The sequence below is a fragment of the Anguilla anguilla genome, chromosome 6 (genome assembly GCF_013347855.1).
Source record: "Anguilla anguilla isolate fAngAng1 chromosome 6, fAngAng1.pri, whole genome shotgun sequence".
NCBI lineage: Eukaryota > Metazoa > Chordata > Actinopteri > Anguilliformes > Anguillidae > Anguilla > Anguilla anguilla.
The window spans coordinates 21,733,994-21,751,635 of NC_049206.1; the positions used below are offsets into that span (position 1 = coordinate 21,733,994).

A 17,642-nucleotide genomic window follows, 5' to 3' on the forward strand; every position below is an offset into this window, starting at 1 on the left:
AAAGCTGGGAAGTCTGTTATTTTTGTGTCGGGACAGGAAGCAGTCGAGAGTAATAATAAATCTCAGCATCCTCTCTCTCACGACTATCCCATTCCACAAGGACTTCTGGGAAATTGCATGGCAATTACTAGCATTGCACCGACCTCTCTGTGGTAATACATTTTAATCATGTTTAATTGTAGCACTGGAGCCAGGCAGTAAAGGGAATTAGTATGGAAATGAAGGACTGATGATCATTAATAATTGCAATTATTCCTTTATCAAGATGGACAAAATGATGGCAGCATGCTTGGAGGGTTTTGCCACATCAGTCAGAATAGTCCATATTTGGCTAAGACTGTGAGCTACCCTTCCGCAACATCAAACAAACAATAACCTACAAGTGAGTTATACAATTATACTGCTATATGCTGGCACCATTCAAAAGTGGCTGCACTAATAGAATATAAATGCATTTGCATGGTTTCAAAATGAAAGCCTGCCTTTAAAAGCAGAGCATTTTTATTTGCCAGTACATCAATGTGCATCTGTGATTTTGTGACATGTTCCTGCTCAAGGCGAACAGAGACTCATATGGGAGTCACCAATGGGAATTTGAACTCGTTAAGAACTCATTTGTGCGTCAAGTGTTTTCCTTTTTGAGCCTTTGTCCACTTGACTATAATCCTTGAGGCAAACAACAGCTTAATTCTGGTTCAGCCATGTTTTGCTGCGAATCTGAGTCTCGTGTGCCTGTCCTTCAAAAGACAGTGGAGCGCAATTCTCTCCTTAATCCCAGAAGAGACAGACTGCTTAATATTCGTGGGACCTCGGCTGCTGAGGCAGGCACGGCTGCCTCTCAGTTCAATGTTCTTTTCAGTTATTGTGATAAGGAAACCTCTAAACAACTGTTTGGGTCGTTCTCGCAATAACCCAGAAACAAAAATCACCGAACAAAATCACAACTTGATCCTCTGTTTTTGACCTTTAAAAGAGAAGGGGTCTTTTAATGTTTGACTTTTGGCCATGTCTCCACGGGAGCGAGCAATAAACCATAAGCAAAGAGCAACCTTTAAAATCGGTCACCTAGAGACAGCCCCCAGGATGTGAGAAGATATATATCCCTATTTTATTTGGATGGGCTGAGATGAAGTACAGAGCAGAAGATGAGCCTATCCGGATCATTTACAGTTCACTAAATTTGTGCAGCTTTGTCTCCAGGTGACAGACATATCGAGTCAGGGTTTGAGCTGAGGAATACCGTGCTCAATTCCAGGCGAGAAAAAAATCCAGAACAAGGCGCTTTCAAAGGTAGCTAACAACTTATCACATTGATTTTTCAGAAGAGTTTTTATTACACCTAGAGCTATTGCTGTGTGCCAGCCTTCTGCCCTTTGATGAGGAAACAAACATTCACATCCAGTGGAATAAACAGACAAGAGACAGCAGCATGTATTCAATAATCTTGTATTCTGTCTCTATGCAAGCTGTGTCTGTGGTAATAATCCATCTGAATTTCTACTAATAATATTTCTAGTGCAGACCTAAACGTAACTTAGCTTAACTCAACAGCATGGCACGTTTGAGAATGTGTCAAATGCAGATGTGAGTCTTCTCCAGTCAGTCTTCTTTCTCCTAATGAGGAAATCTGGACACCCTGTGAAAACGAAATAATAAACATTCACAAAACTCTGTGGAGTTTTTTATATATAAAAATGAAATCTCTTTATTGGTGGCTTGATGATCCAATCTGCATAAATAACAAAATTACGCAATATGCAGTTTAGAGCTGGACACACACAAACTGACGCAATGGACACTTCCCACCTTTCACCCAAGGTCATTTTGTTCCCGTTTCTGCCATCTTCAATACCAGCATCAATTCCCACTCTGTCTCACACTGAGCCTAAACAAGATTCAAATGGGACCCCATCCGTAAAAGGACTGCTGGGGTACACTTCTGAACGCCACCTCAACAGGAAGAGATAAGACCATGCCCCCTTTCTGAAAGGTGGTCAAATAACTGGGATTGTGCCAGTGCCTACATTTCCCATAAGGCCACAGAAGGACTGTGTGGTCAGCTGCTGATGAAGCTGGACAGGTGAAAAGAATACTGGGGATTAAAACAATCTGTTGGTTTGTTCTTGGGTTTTGCAAATAACTGGACCTTTGTTTGCACAAATAAAAACCAGCAGTGAAAATTGCTAGATAAATTGCACTCATTTCACCAACAGAGACAGCTTACAATCCGTCTAAAATAATTAAAAAAGTAATTTACCAGCTGACTGCATTTTCCTTACATCATTCAGAGTTTTGTGGCTATGAAAAAAAAGCCTTGCTAATTACATCATGTCATAATGACAAATTTTTCTTCTTCAATTAACACATTTAAAACAGGTGCCATCTTAAGACAAATGAATTCAGGAGCAAAAAAAGAAAAAAAAAAACAGAAAAAGGTCATGAACAGAGAAAATTATGAAGTACGTTGACAACAGCTCCAGTCTTCCTTTTTTTAGTATTACCTTTTTCAGATAATTTTCTCAAAATGTTGCAATTTTAGTGTGCTTCCCCACAAGATTAACTTTCATCAAAGTGTTCGCTTCAGCCTGTGTCCACATGGATGTCTGTAGTCCAGCACATCTACTGCAGTTTCACAAAGGTGAGTTCCCCCCTGAATTGACACAAGGAAACTGGGGAGACTGCACCCCAGTGCCAAATGTGTAAAGGGCCTCCATTTTCCCAACTCTGCTAGCACTGGCCTTTACTCCACACTTTCTACTACTTGGTATGAGTGTGGCTCCTGAACATGGCAATAGGTTGCATTTCACAGACAGGCAGACAGACAGACACACACACACACACACACACACACACACACACGCACACACGCATACACACGCATACACACATACTCACAGTCATCAGGGTAACATATTTCATGAATGAAGGTGAGATGGAGGAACAGTTATAAATAATAAATTACTCTAGGATAGAAAATTATCCAGTGCAGACCCCACCCCCCACCCCCTTCCAAATTAATGGATAGTGGTCCCCAAGAGATAAAATGATTGATGATTGCCATTCATTCTCCAGAGAGTGAAGCAAGTCATATGGGAACTGCTGTTCTAGAAATACAACTGTTCCCACAGCCTAAAAGCAAAGCAAAGTCACACAATAAAAGCATTCTGCCCATGTCTGCACTTTATGGTAGTTTTACCACTGGAGGTCATGTGACTTCAAGCTACAGCATTCAGCTGAATCTGTACTGTATGCCTACTATACATCACTTGAAATTTCACAGCCACCAATGGGGCTGGCAACATCACTATTAAAACAAGCATTGGGGGAAAAAAACACAGACAGAGGGGAAGTTGAGTTACCAGTGTTTGATAATACAGCCCTGCCATTGAGAAAATGTTTGTATTATTTCTGTGAGATATCCCCAAATATGCTGAAGACACTGAAATGAGTGTGGTTCATGAATACACCATTAATCTGTCCATACTGAACACCACATAAAACTGATTTTAAAATCACATAAACCACAGAAAAGAGATATTCAAAAACAATATCTTCTTTTCGTCGATGACGAGAAGCTATGAACTCGCAGATAGCTTTTAGGCAGCTCTTTTGATCGTACTGTTGATTGCAGCTCTTTCTCACAGTTACTGTCCTGTTAACACGAGGACTGCCAACTCACTGTTCAATGGTTGGCATTTTTTAAGCAAACACCTCTACCTTTGTTTCCCTTTTCCTGACAATCTGTTCCATTTCTTTTGACTTCTTGACTTCCCTGGGGATCCTAACCCTTGCAAATAGCTCTGTGCTGTTTCTGCAGCTCTACGGTTTTGCCACCCCACTGTTTTTTTGGGGAAGGGCGGGGTTGGGGCTCAGAGCACGCTCCTCGAGAGGCTCTTCGAGGGATTGCGGGTTCCTGCTTTGGCCGCCGAGCGAGGCACCGCCCCCCTCCAAAACGCACGACGTTCGAGAAGCGGCTGACGGGACACGGAACGAGCCGGGGGGCGGCGGCGAACGTCGAGGAAGTCGGCGGGCCCGCGACGTCACGATCCCCCGCAGCGGAGACGCGGCCTCCTCCTCCTCCTCCTCCTCCTCCCCCTCCTCCGTCCCCCCTCGCAGTCTGTCCGTAACGTCCGTCCGCCTCCCTGCCGGCTACCACCTGTTGATGATGTGGTTCATGTAGTCCTCGGTGGGCAGGCGGGCCACCTCCTCGCCCCCCTCCTCCCTGGCGAGTTCGGGGCGGACCCGGAACAGGGGGAACTGGGCCTGGCTGCGGAGCCTCTGCTCCCGCCGGTCCAGCTGGCGCTTGTACTGGTAGCGCTGCTGGAAGAGGTCCTTGGCGTAGTCGTAGAGCTGCATGTCCAGCTCGTTGAGCTCCTCGATGCGCAGGATGGTGTCGTTGTCCACGTCCACGCCGGCCGCCCGTGTGCTGTTGTACTGCACGAAGGGCCTGATGAAGCGCAGCCGGAAGGTCCTCTCGAACAGGTACTGGGTCTTGCGCTGGAACTCGGTCAGGCCGAAGAAGGCCATGTCGCGCAGGTTCTTCTTGGCCGACTCCAGGAGGAGCTGGGCGCGCTTCTTCTCGGGCACGAAGGACATGTTGTAGCAGCCCACCAGGCTGAGGTCGGCCAGCATGCGCACCTGCCGGTTGTTGGCCAGGTTGTAGGGGCAGTCCATGAACTGCTGTAGGGTGCAGCCCGACCAGTCCGTGCCCTCGTAGCAGGCGGGCAGCTCGTCGGGCGTGGGCGTGCGCCCGTCGCACATGTGCAGCGAGGTCTTCCAGGTGGCCCCGCGCTGCACGTGCCGCCACTCGCTCAGGTAGCGGGAGACGGGGTCCCGCAGCAGCGTGATGTAGTAGAACTTCCTGCGGGAGAGGGCGGGAGAGAACGCGATCAGTAATGAAGATAATGCTAGATCATAAGAAACATGATTTATTCACACAGCTAAGTAGACCGGGACCTACAGTGGATCCTGAGAACCATTAGATCCCTGATATCCTGGGGAGTCACAGGGTCTGCTTGTTCTCATTTTTTACTCAGCACTTAATAAATAATGAAAGCAAGCTGATTACACATTGAACTCATCTCACTAGGTTTCTTGGGAATTATTCGCAGGCCGACAGTAAAAACAAAAACCAGCAGTCCCTCTGCTCTAGAGATTACGCACAATGATGACCCAAGTTGGGTCAAATATCCTGTTCTGGTAATTTTCGTATATGCTTATGAAAAAAAAAACGGCTGAATAGCGATGGCCACAATCATCTTTTGGCTCCGTTCGTTCAAACAAATTTCTTCATTTTGCTCGTCCGTTCATTTGCTTGGTCACCAGTACTTCTTGTTCCAGAAAGACCGCATTGTTTCACAGTTCGCTTTGAACAGTTCATCATTAGTTCGCTGCGTACTACTACTGCACTCTCCATCTGAAGTGTCCGCTCCGTTTAACAATGTTTAATTAACAGAAATTTACCAAAATAGCTTATTATGCACTTTAAGCAATTAAGATAATTAACACATAGGCCAATGCTCAAAAAACAGCAGATTCATGTCAATAGCCCTTCCTAATTACAAATGAAATGACATGATACACCTTGCGGACTTTGTGAAATTATTTTTATCTCTTTTATTATATAGCTGGCTCTAGCATTAAAGAAAATTATAACGTGCAACATGATTTAGCTATGTACTGTGCGTAGAAAAGGCTCCACCGATTCAATTTCCTTTCCCTTCATATTCAGGGCTTCTTGTCATGTCTTAATTGTATGTTATTATGATGTGCCACATTCGCCAATTCCTCAGATCTCTACAGGTGCAGATGGAGCCAAAACGTAGGATGTCAGCAAGCAGGCATCCTGGGGTTGATCGTGCCAAGCTAGCTTTTACTCCAACGGAACTCAAGTAACTATGCTGAATTTAGCTCTTAATTGAAAGTAGATCTAGATTTGACATCTCTTTTGATACTCACATACTGTACTTGAAATAAAAATTATTAATTATGGTTCAGCCTGAAAATTAAGAAAACACCTTCAAATAGTTTTTGTTCATTTGTGCTCCTTCAGCATTTTGGTAATAGACCTCAAAATTCAGGAAGATAATTATGAACAGGGTATTATTAACTGATTAATGCAAAGCAATAACCAGTTAAGCTCACAAGAAGTAAACCCAAGTTTTATTCATCATGCAGATATTCACTAATGGTAGACTGAAACTTTACTGTGTACTGTTAGTTTCATCCCCCTCCATAGCAACTGAACCGGTTTCGAATTAACCTTCTTGTATACCATAAAATCAGAAATGTGATTCTGTCGGGTTGAGCATTACCCAACATCGCGCTTGTCAGAATGTATTATTAAGCACACCAAAAACCCAGCAATGAAGTCGATGTCCTTGCAGTAAGGAGAATGCAGCTTTTCTCTGCTGAAGGTTTGGCATTCAGGTGCATAATAACAGGATCTTTAAGGTGAAAAACATTGAGTAAACCGCACAGCAGTTACATATGATGCCTGCTCATTCATCATTTATCTGTCTAGTCAGAGCCAATTTATGTCAGATCAGTGGATAAGTTATTTGAGTGGCTGTGCAGCTCTTTTTTTCAAAGTCGATTTTATCACACGATGTTCTCTCCTTATTAAAAAAAAATGGATGGATGGACTATTTTACTCAGGGTGTAAAAATGTTACGTGCATTCATGTTATCCATGTCCTTAGACCTAAATAGGATTGCACCTCTTTATTTAGGTGTAATTAAAAGTCCACATGATCCAGCATGTATGCAAGCACGCATGCCTGGACATACACAAAATATTACTTTTTAAAGTCTGTTTGGATATCAAACACAAAGTGGGCGGATGTCAGTCACAGATGAGTGTTTCTTCACTGTCAGAACTGTGAGGAGAGGGATCCTGTCCTCACAATACAAAATGTCCTCACGTAGTTGGTGTGCATTCAGGTAAACCGGCACCGTGAACCATACAAACAAACGCCCAAAAAAAAACGCACGCTTTGCACAAGCACTGCACATTCCCCCACACTCCTCTCGGTAAGTCTTACTGACAGAGACTCTCCTGGAGCCCGTCGGCCTCCTCAGGGACCCGCCAGTGAAAGGAAGCAGGCTCCTTTAAGCAGACAGAGCCGCCTGATCAGCCGCCACTTCTCAGGGCATCATTTCTCATATTCGCCAGCGCCGCGCGTGTGTGATTAATAAAACCCTCCATAAGGCACGGCGCGGCAGGGAGAATGACGGGGGAGAGAGAGGGGGAGGGACAGGAAAAGAGCGGCACGCAGAGAAAAGGGGGAGCAAAAGAAAGAGGCAGAGTTGGAGGGAAGGAGGAAAGGAGAAGGAAAGGAAAAAAGACAAATAGAGGGAGCAAAAAAACCCCTTCATTCCAGACTCCGCAGCGACTCCCAAGTTATGATTTATGCTCTGGGGAGAAGCCTTGGATTCTGAGTGAAGAGAGAGGAAAATGTGAATGGCATGAAATATTAATGCGAGAAGATTAGGGGAAAATTGATTGCAGATTTCCGTAACAGGCAGACTAAACAAGACCGTGTGGTTTTTAACACACACACACACACACACACACACACACACACACGCACGCACAAAAAAAACGAGTTCAAGTTCAGCGGGATCAGCACAAAAAAGGGCAGGCTAAAACCGGCCTCGCGCTCTCACGACAGCTCGGAGTCGAACCTTCAGAGTCGCGTCCGCTGCGTTTCCAGGATACGAGGCCCTTCCCTGATCTCAAGGCCGTTCCGTGGTCTCGTCTGTCCGACGCGATTGGCGCGCGGCGTTCTCAAAACGCTGCCGCGGCGTTGCGGAAACGTCGCTGCCGACGTCGCGTCGGGGTGGACCGCCGCGCCCGCGCGTTGTGGGCTTCCCGTCACGGCGGGATAAAAGGCGCCACGGCCAGATCTAACGGGGGGGGGGGGGGTGGTGGGGGGGGGTCGGGCCCGAGCGTCCGGCAGATGGGAAACTTATGTTGAAAAAAGCGAGGGGAATGAACTGGAGGAGCGGGAGAAAGAAAAAGAAAAAAAACGTTAAAAAAAGGGACTTTTGATGAATGGGGGGGAGAGCCTGTGGGAATGCGAGCGGGGGCGGCGGTCCGATAATGGCGATCATGGCCAGTTCTGTCAACGTCGGGCCCGGAACGCCGAGCCATCCGCCTGGCTTTCCCCTGTGTCCCCTCAGCCCCAAACCCCACCCCCGCCCCCCACCCCTCGCCCATTCAGGCTGACAAAGAGGCATGATGTTCGGGTCCAAAGCCGATGCTTCCTGGCTCTCTGTGCTGAACACCCTGTGCGAATACCGCAAGATAGATCGTTCCTTAAAATACACGGTGCAGTGCAATACCATGACTTCCGATCCCACCCTTGAGAACAGCTCTTCCATCACTTGCAATGGGTTCAAATCCCACTGACAGGCCAGGGTTATGACTGGACCTTATAATTGCCCACACCCGAAGAAACGAATGGGGTTTTCTCCACCGAGAGGTCCCTGACGTCCCTGAGCCAGAGTGATTTTAATGCTCCCTTCCCTCAAACCCCACCCTTCCCTATCAACCAATCAATCACTCACTCCTTCCCTCTACCAATCAATCTATTGACTAATACATTATCACTGCCACTTTTCCACTTAAACACAGGTAGAGTATATGCTTCTCCTCTCTCACAGACACTCTAATTCTCATAAATACAGGTACAGCAACACACAGTAGCTTCCCTTCAGAGCACGTGAGGTGGGAGGGGCCTGTCCGGGCTCAGTCCGCAGCCATGACAACAGGGGGAGGCGGCAGTGAAGCGCGGGACCGACGTCTTTGCGTTAACCCAAGAAAGAACGCGCTCGCTAGCCTATCAAACGCCGATTTTTCCACCGGGAGAGATTTGCGGATTTTGGCTTTGCGCCGCCCGCCACGCCGGGCCATTCAGCCGGGCGGCGAGAGAGCTCGGCGGTCTGGCGGGCACGGGGGCGCCGAGGTTCGTGCTGCCAGGCGGCTTGGCAAACGCGACAACAGGACACAAACGCGGTTGGACGCGCTGACTGGGTGACTTTCGCTCGCCTCATCTTTAAAGCTGTCTGGAGGACAAGGGGGGGAAAAAAAGGGCCTGAATGAGTAAACAGACAGGATGACTCTAAACAATACATTTGACTTTCCTTGTTTGTCGAGGAACAGATGGTGATTCGCTGCCTAGGAAAAAAAAAAAATTGAATAAATCTCTCGTCTTTTGTCTCGGCTCCCGGCCGTTGTCGATGCAAGCTGCAGGTGGCGGAGTGGCCACAAGATGGCGACAGACACAAGGGCTTGTCTGACCAGGCGCCCGACCACCATCTGTTAATTAACGTCTTCCTTGGTTATTAAACAGACACACATGTATGTCATCTTTCATTACGTAGATTTTGACTGTGCACAAATGCTCAGGAACAGACCAGAATTATTAACAGCAATGCAATTATTCTCTGACAGACAATTGAACAGGACCAACATTTATGTACCATTTACCACAATGCGTATAATGTTGTGGACTAATATTTTGATTTTACCTCCCCGAGCCACAACAAAAAAAGACATAGGGCAGTGCGGCACTATTTGAACTGTAAATTTGCACCGCGTTCATCTCGAAAGCAATTTTAAGAATGACGTGGCTGTAGATCCGCTTTAGCTTGTACAACGGAGGAGGTGAGAGCCCACTCAGAACATGCTTTGCACTGTTCCGTTACAGAATACAGTCCTGTTATGGAAAAATATCTCACAAAATCCCATGCTGGCCTTACATGCCTGGGCCTTTCAAATGTTGTGCCCACCCGCTTTATTTGGGTCTCAGCGCACGCGTGTCCATAGCACCTGCCGCACGCCACTCCACTGAGCTGCAGCAGGGAAGCCTGCCACCGGAACACCAGGAAACGATGGGGGCAGACAGTGAGCCAAAATGGAGGAAGGACAGTAAAGAGAACTAGGAGACCGGGAAAGGAAATAGCAGCGGAAGAGAAAGGGGAAGTGTGAAAGAAAAAAAATATCCGCCGACTGAGCTCACCCAAGTTGTGCGCTAGGATTTTTTTTTTAATGGTGTGTAAAAACCAGTGGATCAATAGCAACAGCGCTAGGGTCTCAAAAATGAATTATTTGCTTGACGCTCAAATGGTTTTATTTTTATTGACACGGGAGAGACGGAGCAGGACACAGTGTGTGACCAGAGGATGTGGTAGAGAGAGAGAGAGAGAGAGATAGAGAGAGAGAGAGAGAGATAGAGAGACAGTGAGAGACAGTGAGAGAGAGAGAGAGGCTGGCTGCTCCATTCTGCCCGCGGTGCAGTGGGAATGGGGCAGAACGCTGGCATAAGCACATCTCTACGAGAGGAGAGCGTTTGGCAGTTTCATCTCCGCACGCTGCCCCCACACCAAGCTAAACGCCACCGACAGGGTGAAATACAGCCAACTGCTGGCAAGCTGTGGCGAGAGGGGAAAGTGAAGGGGAAAGGGTGATACTGGAGGGCAGTCAGGGGTGTGGTCGACATGGGGGGGTGGGGTGGGGGGGGAGGAGGGAGGGGGGGCAGGCTGCAGACCACGCTTCCTTTTCCTCTTTTCAAATCCCCGGCTTCCTCTCTGCTGCTTTCGCTGTTCGCCCATCTCGGTTAAAACCCAAAGCGCCTTCATCTAACGTTCTAACGATGCCAGCAGCTTCCCTGTGCGTTTCCCCGCTCTGAGAGGGAAGCGGGTTCCGCACACGCCCGCGCGCCTGAGCGTCGCGACCCCGCGGCCTCGTTAGTCCGGCCCGCATCCGGTCAGGCAGCATTAATAATCCAGTATTAATAATCCATCCCAGAGTGGCCCGAAGAGCTCTTTCAGAGACGCCGCGGCAGCTGATGACTAACGCTCGAAGGCGCGTACCGTACGCCTGCGTACCGCGTGGTCCCCAAAGCCACCGAGCGCACTTTATATTGTCCGCGTGACACAGAGCATCAGTCCGGAGCGGCGGCCCGCCGATCAGTCAAACGCCGTCTGACGTATTGGGGCGACATAGCTCAGGAGGTAAGACCGATTGTCTGGCAGTCGGAGGGTTGCCGGTTCAAACCCCGCCCTGGGCGTGTCGAAGTGTCCTTGAGCAAGACACCTAACCCCTAACCCCTAACTGCTCTGGCGAATGAGAGGCATCAATTGTAAAGCGCTTTGGATACAAGCGCTATATAAATGCAGTCCATTTACCATTTACCATATTGCTCTAAACAAAAGGGCCATCGCAGCGTCTTCCGGCGCATCCGCAGTACAATGCAGCCGGAAAGACTCGCTCGCTCACGAGAAAACGGCAAAGCTCAAACGGAAGGGCCTGCTCCGTCTGTCTGCCCGCAGGATTCAAGGCTAGGAGCGCTCGCGTTGCGCAAGAGTGAGTGTGTGTGCGTGTGTGTGTGTGTGTGTGTATGAGTCTCTGTGTGGCAATCTATAAATACAGAAATTGCTACTCCGCGGCTCCATTTCCTCCGTGAGAAAAAAAAAGAGAAGAAAATTCACCAAAAAAAACCATCATCCGATATTTATGAGTCATTCTCCGGCACCGAAAACAAACGCGCGGGGAAAAAAAAAAAAAAGAAAAAAAGGCGGAGGAGGAAGAGGAAGAGGAAGAGGAGGCCGGAGATGGCGACCTGCGGAGCGGCCGCCGACCGTCATCGCTCATCCCGGCTGGAGGCGACCGGGGACCCCGGCTTTCTCACCCTGCCGAAACGCCGCTGAGCCAGGCACGACCCGGGCCCCAGCACTGCTGCGCACTTAGGACCTGCGCCAGACAGCACGCCGACCCCCGCCCGCCCCCCCCCCCCCCACAACATGAATATTAACGAGGAGGCGGGCCGCCGATTACCGTGGCGCAGCCCCTTGACGACGCGCCTTTCATGAACGTTCACAAGACGCCTGAAATCCGAGCTTCCGGGGGGCGTGGCCGCTCCGTAAGTGACGGTCGTGTGACGGGGCGGCTCCTATAGGCCGGGTCGGGCCCCTTCGCCGCTCTCCTCCCGGCAGGGAAAACCGCAGCAAAACCGGAGCGCGCGGGAGCGCCATCACGCACAGCGAGACAGTTGCATCGCAAGAGTCTGCAGGAGCGCCTGATACTCAGCTTCATGTTCTAAACATGAAGTGTTCAGGCTCCCTCCTACTGGTGCTGAAACGCATGTGAATATTTGTGCAGGCGCGAGATCCAGTTGTAGTGCTAAGGATGTAGAAGCGACAGAAGAAGCGAAGGAGTCGACTTGATTGGATAGCCTATGTTGTCTGTCAAAATCATGGCCACGCCCAGGAAGGTGTTGCCCTATCGGGCGCTGCATTAACTCTGGTGGCCCGCCCTCCGAGCTCTCACCTGGCTCGCTAACAAACCTCTCTGTCAGCACCGGCCTGAGTCGGAACGGACGGTTCGCGAAACCAGCTCTCTTAACCCCGCCCCCCCCCAGCCCCGTTACTAGCGGCTACGTGCCGATTTCGACAAGCCGAGAGAACGCGTTCCACGCGCCCGCTCTGAGGTAATTGGCCGAGCGGGCGCTCGGGACGCACCAGACCAATAAGCGAGAAATACCAGAGAGTCCTTATTAGCAAATATAACTGTCGCTCGCGGCGCCGGAAAAAAGGTCATGTTGCCTGAAGAGGAGCGCGGAGAATAAACAAGAAGAGAAGGAAGGAAGGGCGAGACAGGGCCGTTGCCCCGAGCAACGCAGCGCCCGAGATTCAGAGGGCGCGGGGCGGCGGCCAGAGCCGGCCGAACCCAGGAAGCGTCCTAAGCGGCTGCTTAGGGCCCCGCGATCGCCAGGGGGCCCCATAATTATCATTAAATATACATATTATATAGGATGACGGAAGGTATCCAGTAGGTGGGTTTAGGGCCCCGGCCCGCTTTCTCCCGCTCGCCAATCACCTGAAATTTTGTCTGCGTGTTTTAATGGGGCCCACTTCCTGCACTGGGGGGGGGGGGGGGGGCATTGCTTTGGAGGGAGAGACAGAAACTCTCTCTCTCCGCTCACATCGCTGGCGAATGAAGCAGCGGCTCGTGCCAAGCTAACGCTAACGGCCCCCCCGGCTCCGTCGCCGTGGTAATTAAAGCCGTAAAAAAAAAAAAAAACAACGAGAACCTCAGACTCGAAACCGATTAAAACGCTCGCAGAAGTTTACACAAGGGCGTCAGATCTCACAGTCCTCGCAGCCGCGCTCGCTATGCAGCCACAGGTTTAAAAAAACGGATCTGTCCTTAAAAAGCACTAAACCTTCCCCCCCCGCCAATCGATGCTTCGACTCCGCGAGCGAGGACAGGCGAAGCGCGCGCTCTCGGAACCGCTAGGACGGCCCGCCCAGGCGTGAGACGGCTGTTTCTGGGCGGTCTGCCGGCCTGATTGAATTATTTCCGTTTGTGCGCCGCCGCAGCACGGTTGCGTATTTGCGTGTGACACAGAGTGCGCACCTGGTCGTTTCCACACCCCGATAAAGCAGTCTGATTTGATTAGAAGATAAACAACAACAACAAAAAAACGCTCCTCCATTCATCTATTAAACACCTCACGGATCAATTTATCCTGACTGCGTTTAAAAAGTCGCTGTGAATACGTACGCATCAGCGTGGAGTTAATTAACTCTATCTAGCTGGGCTGAGGCAGCTGCAGTGCTCTCTCTCTCTCACACACACACACACACACACACACACACACAAATGCAATTATTTTTCCACATCTTCCACATATGGAATACATAGGCTCAAATCATATCAAATTGCATTTGATATTGCACTCAAAGGAAATATCAGAGTGCTTGTCAGAGCACATTTAAGAGAATGTACAACACGTACATTCCTTGAAAGACATCTGTGTTCTGACAACTGAAAAATAACCTAGAGTGAAAGAAGTAACAGCAATGAGCTGTGATAAATGCATTCTTGATCTAAAACCGAAAAATGGATCATCGTACAAATGTAAAAATATACACATACCACTACATAGACGGAAAAAAACTATTTTTTCTTGCAAAATGTGAAGACTAGAGAAGCACAAGCTCACAGGGAGACCACGGAATTTTCTTTTGCACTTTGACAAGGTCTACCTACACGCAGAACTTACAAGGACATCCCTTGTTTTATTCACATGTACATAAAGACACACGAAGGATGAAACAAAAAATTTGGCTAGTTACCAAGCTTGTTAGAAAATCCTAAGTATCAGATATAGCCTACAGCCAAGGTTCTCTTGAATATTGAACAAGTACAAAGTGTTAGTAAAATCAGTAGAAGTGGAATCACTGGAAAATGCCAGAAAATGCAATGAATGAATATAGATGATCATAAAGTGAAAAAAATCTGGAAAAAAGAGATGTAGTTTCCTATTTAAAAAAAGAGATGCAGGGGCTTTCAGAACGTGTTTTCTGATTATTTGACGATCTTGTGAGCCTTGGAATATTAACATATGGAACTGGGAGTCCAGCTCCAAAAAGCCTACAAACAGTGTGCCTTGGTCAATAAACAGGGTGAAGGTCTACCTGTGACAGCTCATTCCCTTAGAGATCACATGTCCCCCCCACCCCCACCCCTCTCCCCGTGGTGCAATGAGGTCGACTTCCTCCAACTCTTCCTTTGGCTGCCAAGTTGAACAATGAGCACTTGACCCCTCCCTGACCTCCCTGTGTTAGTCTTGGCAAGGACCTCATCGACTGTCAGAAGTCCCCTCCCCCTTTCCATTCTGCCCTGTCAGTTCAGTCCCTGTCCTGTGTCCCTATGCCCCAATCCAAACACAACACGCATTCTGGACTACAGGGTGACTTCTAGCTTACAAAGTTAAGCCAAATTCCATTTTTTCCAGAGCCATATGGATTTCTCTGTGCTACATCATTGACGCAGCTTGCTTTATTTGGCTTCCATTGGTGATGCTACCCCGTTAAGATGGAGAACCATTCCAATGCTCCAAATTGAGCTTTTGGGTGCACCATTCTGCCATTAACACACAATGCAAGACCCTGTGGTCCAATGAGTTGTCACAAACAAACTGGCACGCAAAAAAAATGTGAGTTTTCAGTCAGACCATGAAAGAACCCGTTCATTAAAAACATAAAATAAAATAAAATAAAACATAATAATAAAATAAAATAAAATAAAATAATAAAATAAAATAAAATAAAATAAAATAAAATAAAATAAAATAAAATAAAATAAAATAAAATAAAATAAAATAAAATAAAATAAAATAAAATAAATGAGCACGTATATAAAATAAATATGTCCGCTGCCTTTAGGAGCGGCGATCGAGGATTTTGCAGCCCTTTTATTTGAGCGGCTCTGTGGAGGACGCTGACTCGGGAGCCTCACCTTCGCGGTCCGGCCGCGAGCGCCGTGATGAAACACGCCGTCGCCACCCCCCTCCGCCGACCGCGCCGCTCCACTCCGCGAGACAAATTACAGCCCCGCGGGGATGCCAGCTCGCGTTCGCTCGGGAGGTACAAGGCTGGTCGCCGGTTACAAAGCACTCAAGCGACCCTTCAAACTTTTCACAGGTACCGGATCGTTCGGGAAAATGTATTATTTCTCTCCCCGAGGAGCGGAGAACTCACTTTTGGGCAATTTCAGAGTGTGAAAGCTTTGATTGACTAGCGCTTCATTTTTCTTCAGCTCTGAGAGCTCGTGTGTGTGTGTGTGCGTGTGTGTGTTTGTGTGTGTGCGCGCATCTGCGCGTGTATGTGTCTACCTTTCACGTCTGTTTCACCTGGAGGGGATCATCCAATAGCATTCTTAGCCCAAGTGCCAATCCACCCCCAGAATAGCTCTGACATTTGCAGTCTGCCTCCTTGACTCGACCCATTGCCTGCCTGTTGTGACCTCCTCCCTTCTGAAAATGAACTCCCTTTCAGTGCCCAGATGGAATATCGCATGCTATTAAATCAGGCAACGGCCACCTATCCTTATTCACAGTGAGAACCCAGAAAATGGTTAACTTGTGTGTCACCTTTAAAGCACCATCCAGGTGGCGGACACGGAGAGAGCATTTGTAGGTCAGCATAAAACCAAACAGGTCAGCAAGAAAGGGGGGGGGGGGGCGGAGGAAAGAGAGTGAAAGAGAAAGAAAGCGAGCGAAAGAGCGAGAGAGAGAGGGAGTTGTTTTTATTAGGTTTCTAATGTCGTCGGAGGAGCTAGGCTAGCGCCGAAATGATTTATCAAAGTTATTGCTTCTCCCAGTAATGAGAAAACATGTCATACAGCAAGTGCTGGAATATGACTAGCAAAAATGAGCCTTCTTTTGTCTTGGGAAGGTAAGAAAACTAACCTACGACAGCGCCTAACATTCTGTACATGAAATGTAATCCAGATTTATTTTCATAGCCCAGGGAAATATCATTTTTGACATATTTTCAGTTTGGAGAACAGCGCCATCTTTGTACGCTCTCTAGCTAATGTAGAGTTTAAAACTGAAAGTTTGGGAAGCCATTTTGTTTAGTATTTTTCTCGTCTCTTGGGGGAAAAAAAACACGCTGCTGAATGCTAATGCTATTGATATCGGGTGAACACCAACCCACACAATCTAGTGAGTTGATGTAGGCTGCGGCAGTGCAGGCAAGAGAAAAGCATATATAGTTGTTCTTGAGTCTCAGGGCAAACAGACTCGAAAAAAAACCAAACAAACAAACACAGCCTTTTCTGCTCCTTGATTGGTTCGCCAGAAGCACCTCACCCGGGCATGCCTAAGCCTGTGCGCCCAGCAGGTTGCCAGGGGTAACTGAGAGGTGATGAGGCCTTTTAGAGGTTGCAGGCAATAAACAAAATGCCAGTATGATAACAACCAAAAGGAAGGTTCTGTACTGTATGTGGCAACCAGGGGTTAAGCAGAGATCACTGATGGGTCTGATAAGCACCTGGGAGGCTGTGGATTCTAATGTATCGATAAGTGTACCTTCCTGTACCTTTTAATTTCTACTGCATGCAGGTGAGTCATGTTTTTTCTCTCTCTCTCTCTCTCTCTCTCTCTCTCTCTCTCTCTCTCTCTCTCTCTCTCTCTCTCTCTCTCTCTCACTCTCTCTCACTCTCTCTCTCTCTCTCTCTCTCTCTCTCTCTCTCTCTCACTCTCTCTCTCTCTCTCTCACACACACACACACACACACACACCATAGACGTAGAAGCAGTGAGCACAGTCACGTCACACTATAATTATTAATCTGCAGGAAGCGATACAGCGCCAGCCCTTCAAACGCGGGAGTGCTGCTGCGTCTTCCAGCGAGCGTTCTTTCATAAAGCAGTCGATGCTTCCCAAGCCGATGCAGACGGCGTCTGCAGTCGGTCACGGCCGTTATCTGACACGCAGCGAGTCCGCGGATTCGCGAAAGCACAGAGGTCACCCGAAGGGAAAGATCCCTTTCAAAGGCAAAATGCCGAGGTGCACGGGGCGGAGAGCGCGCGCGGGGCGATGATGCAATCACTGCAGCTTCACGGAGGTAGAGTTACCGTTACCCAAACAACAAAATGTGCAAACCGCCCTCACTCCCATGACTGACTGACTGAATCCAATACAAACTGGATCCAGTTCTAACACTCAATCCAATTCCGGTCTAGCTCGAATGAAAACCCAACGGTGCTTCTGGCGCACGCGCGAGGTCGCGGCGGCTGCTATGATGTCACGGTTGCGAAAGCCGCAGACGGTTCCGAGAAACTCG

General features: G+C 48.3%; 1 protein-coding gene across 1 annotated transcript in view; it reads right to left on the minus strand.

Moving 5' to 3' along the window:
* Positions 1 to 1,673: 1,673 nt before the first annotated feature.
* Positions 1,674 to 17,642, minus strand: part of hs6st1a (heparan sulfate 6-O-sulfotransferase 1a) — a 114,745-nt gene continuing 98,776 nt past the window's right edge. The window contains exon 2 of the mRNA XM_035422641.1: positions 1,674 to 4,861. Coding sequence (XP_035278532.1) covers positions 4,150 to 4,861 — 712 coding nt within the window. The 3' untranslated portion in view covers positions 1,674 to 4,149. The remainder of the gene's footprint in view (positions 4,862 to 17,642) is intronic.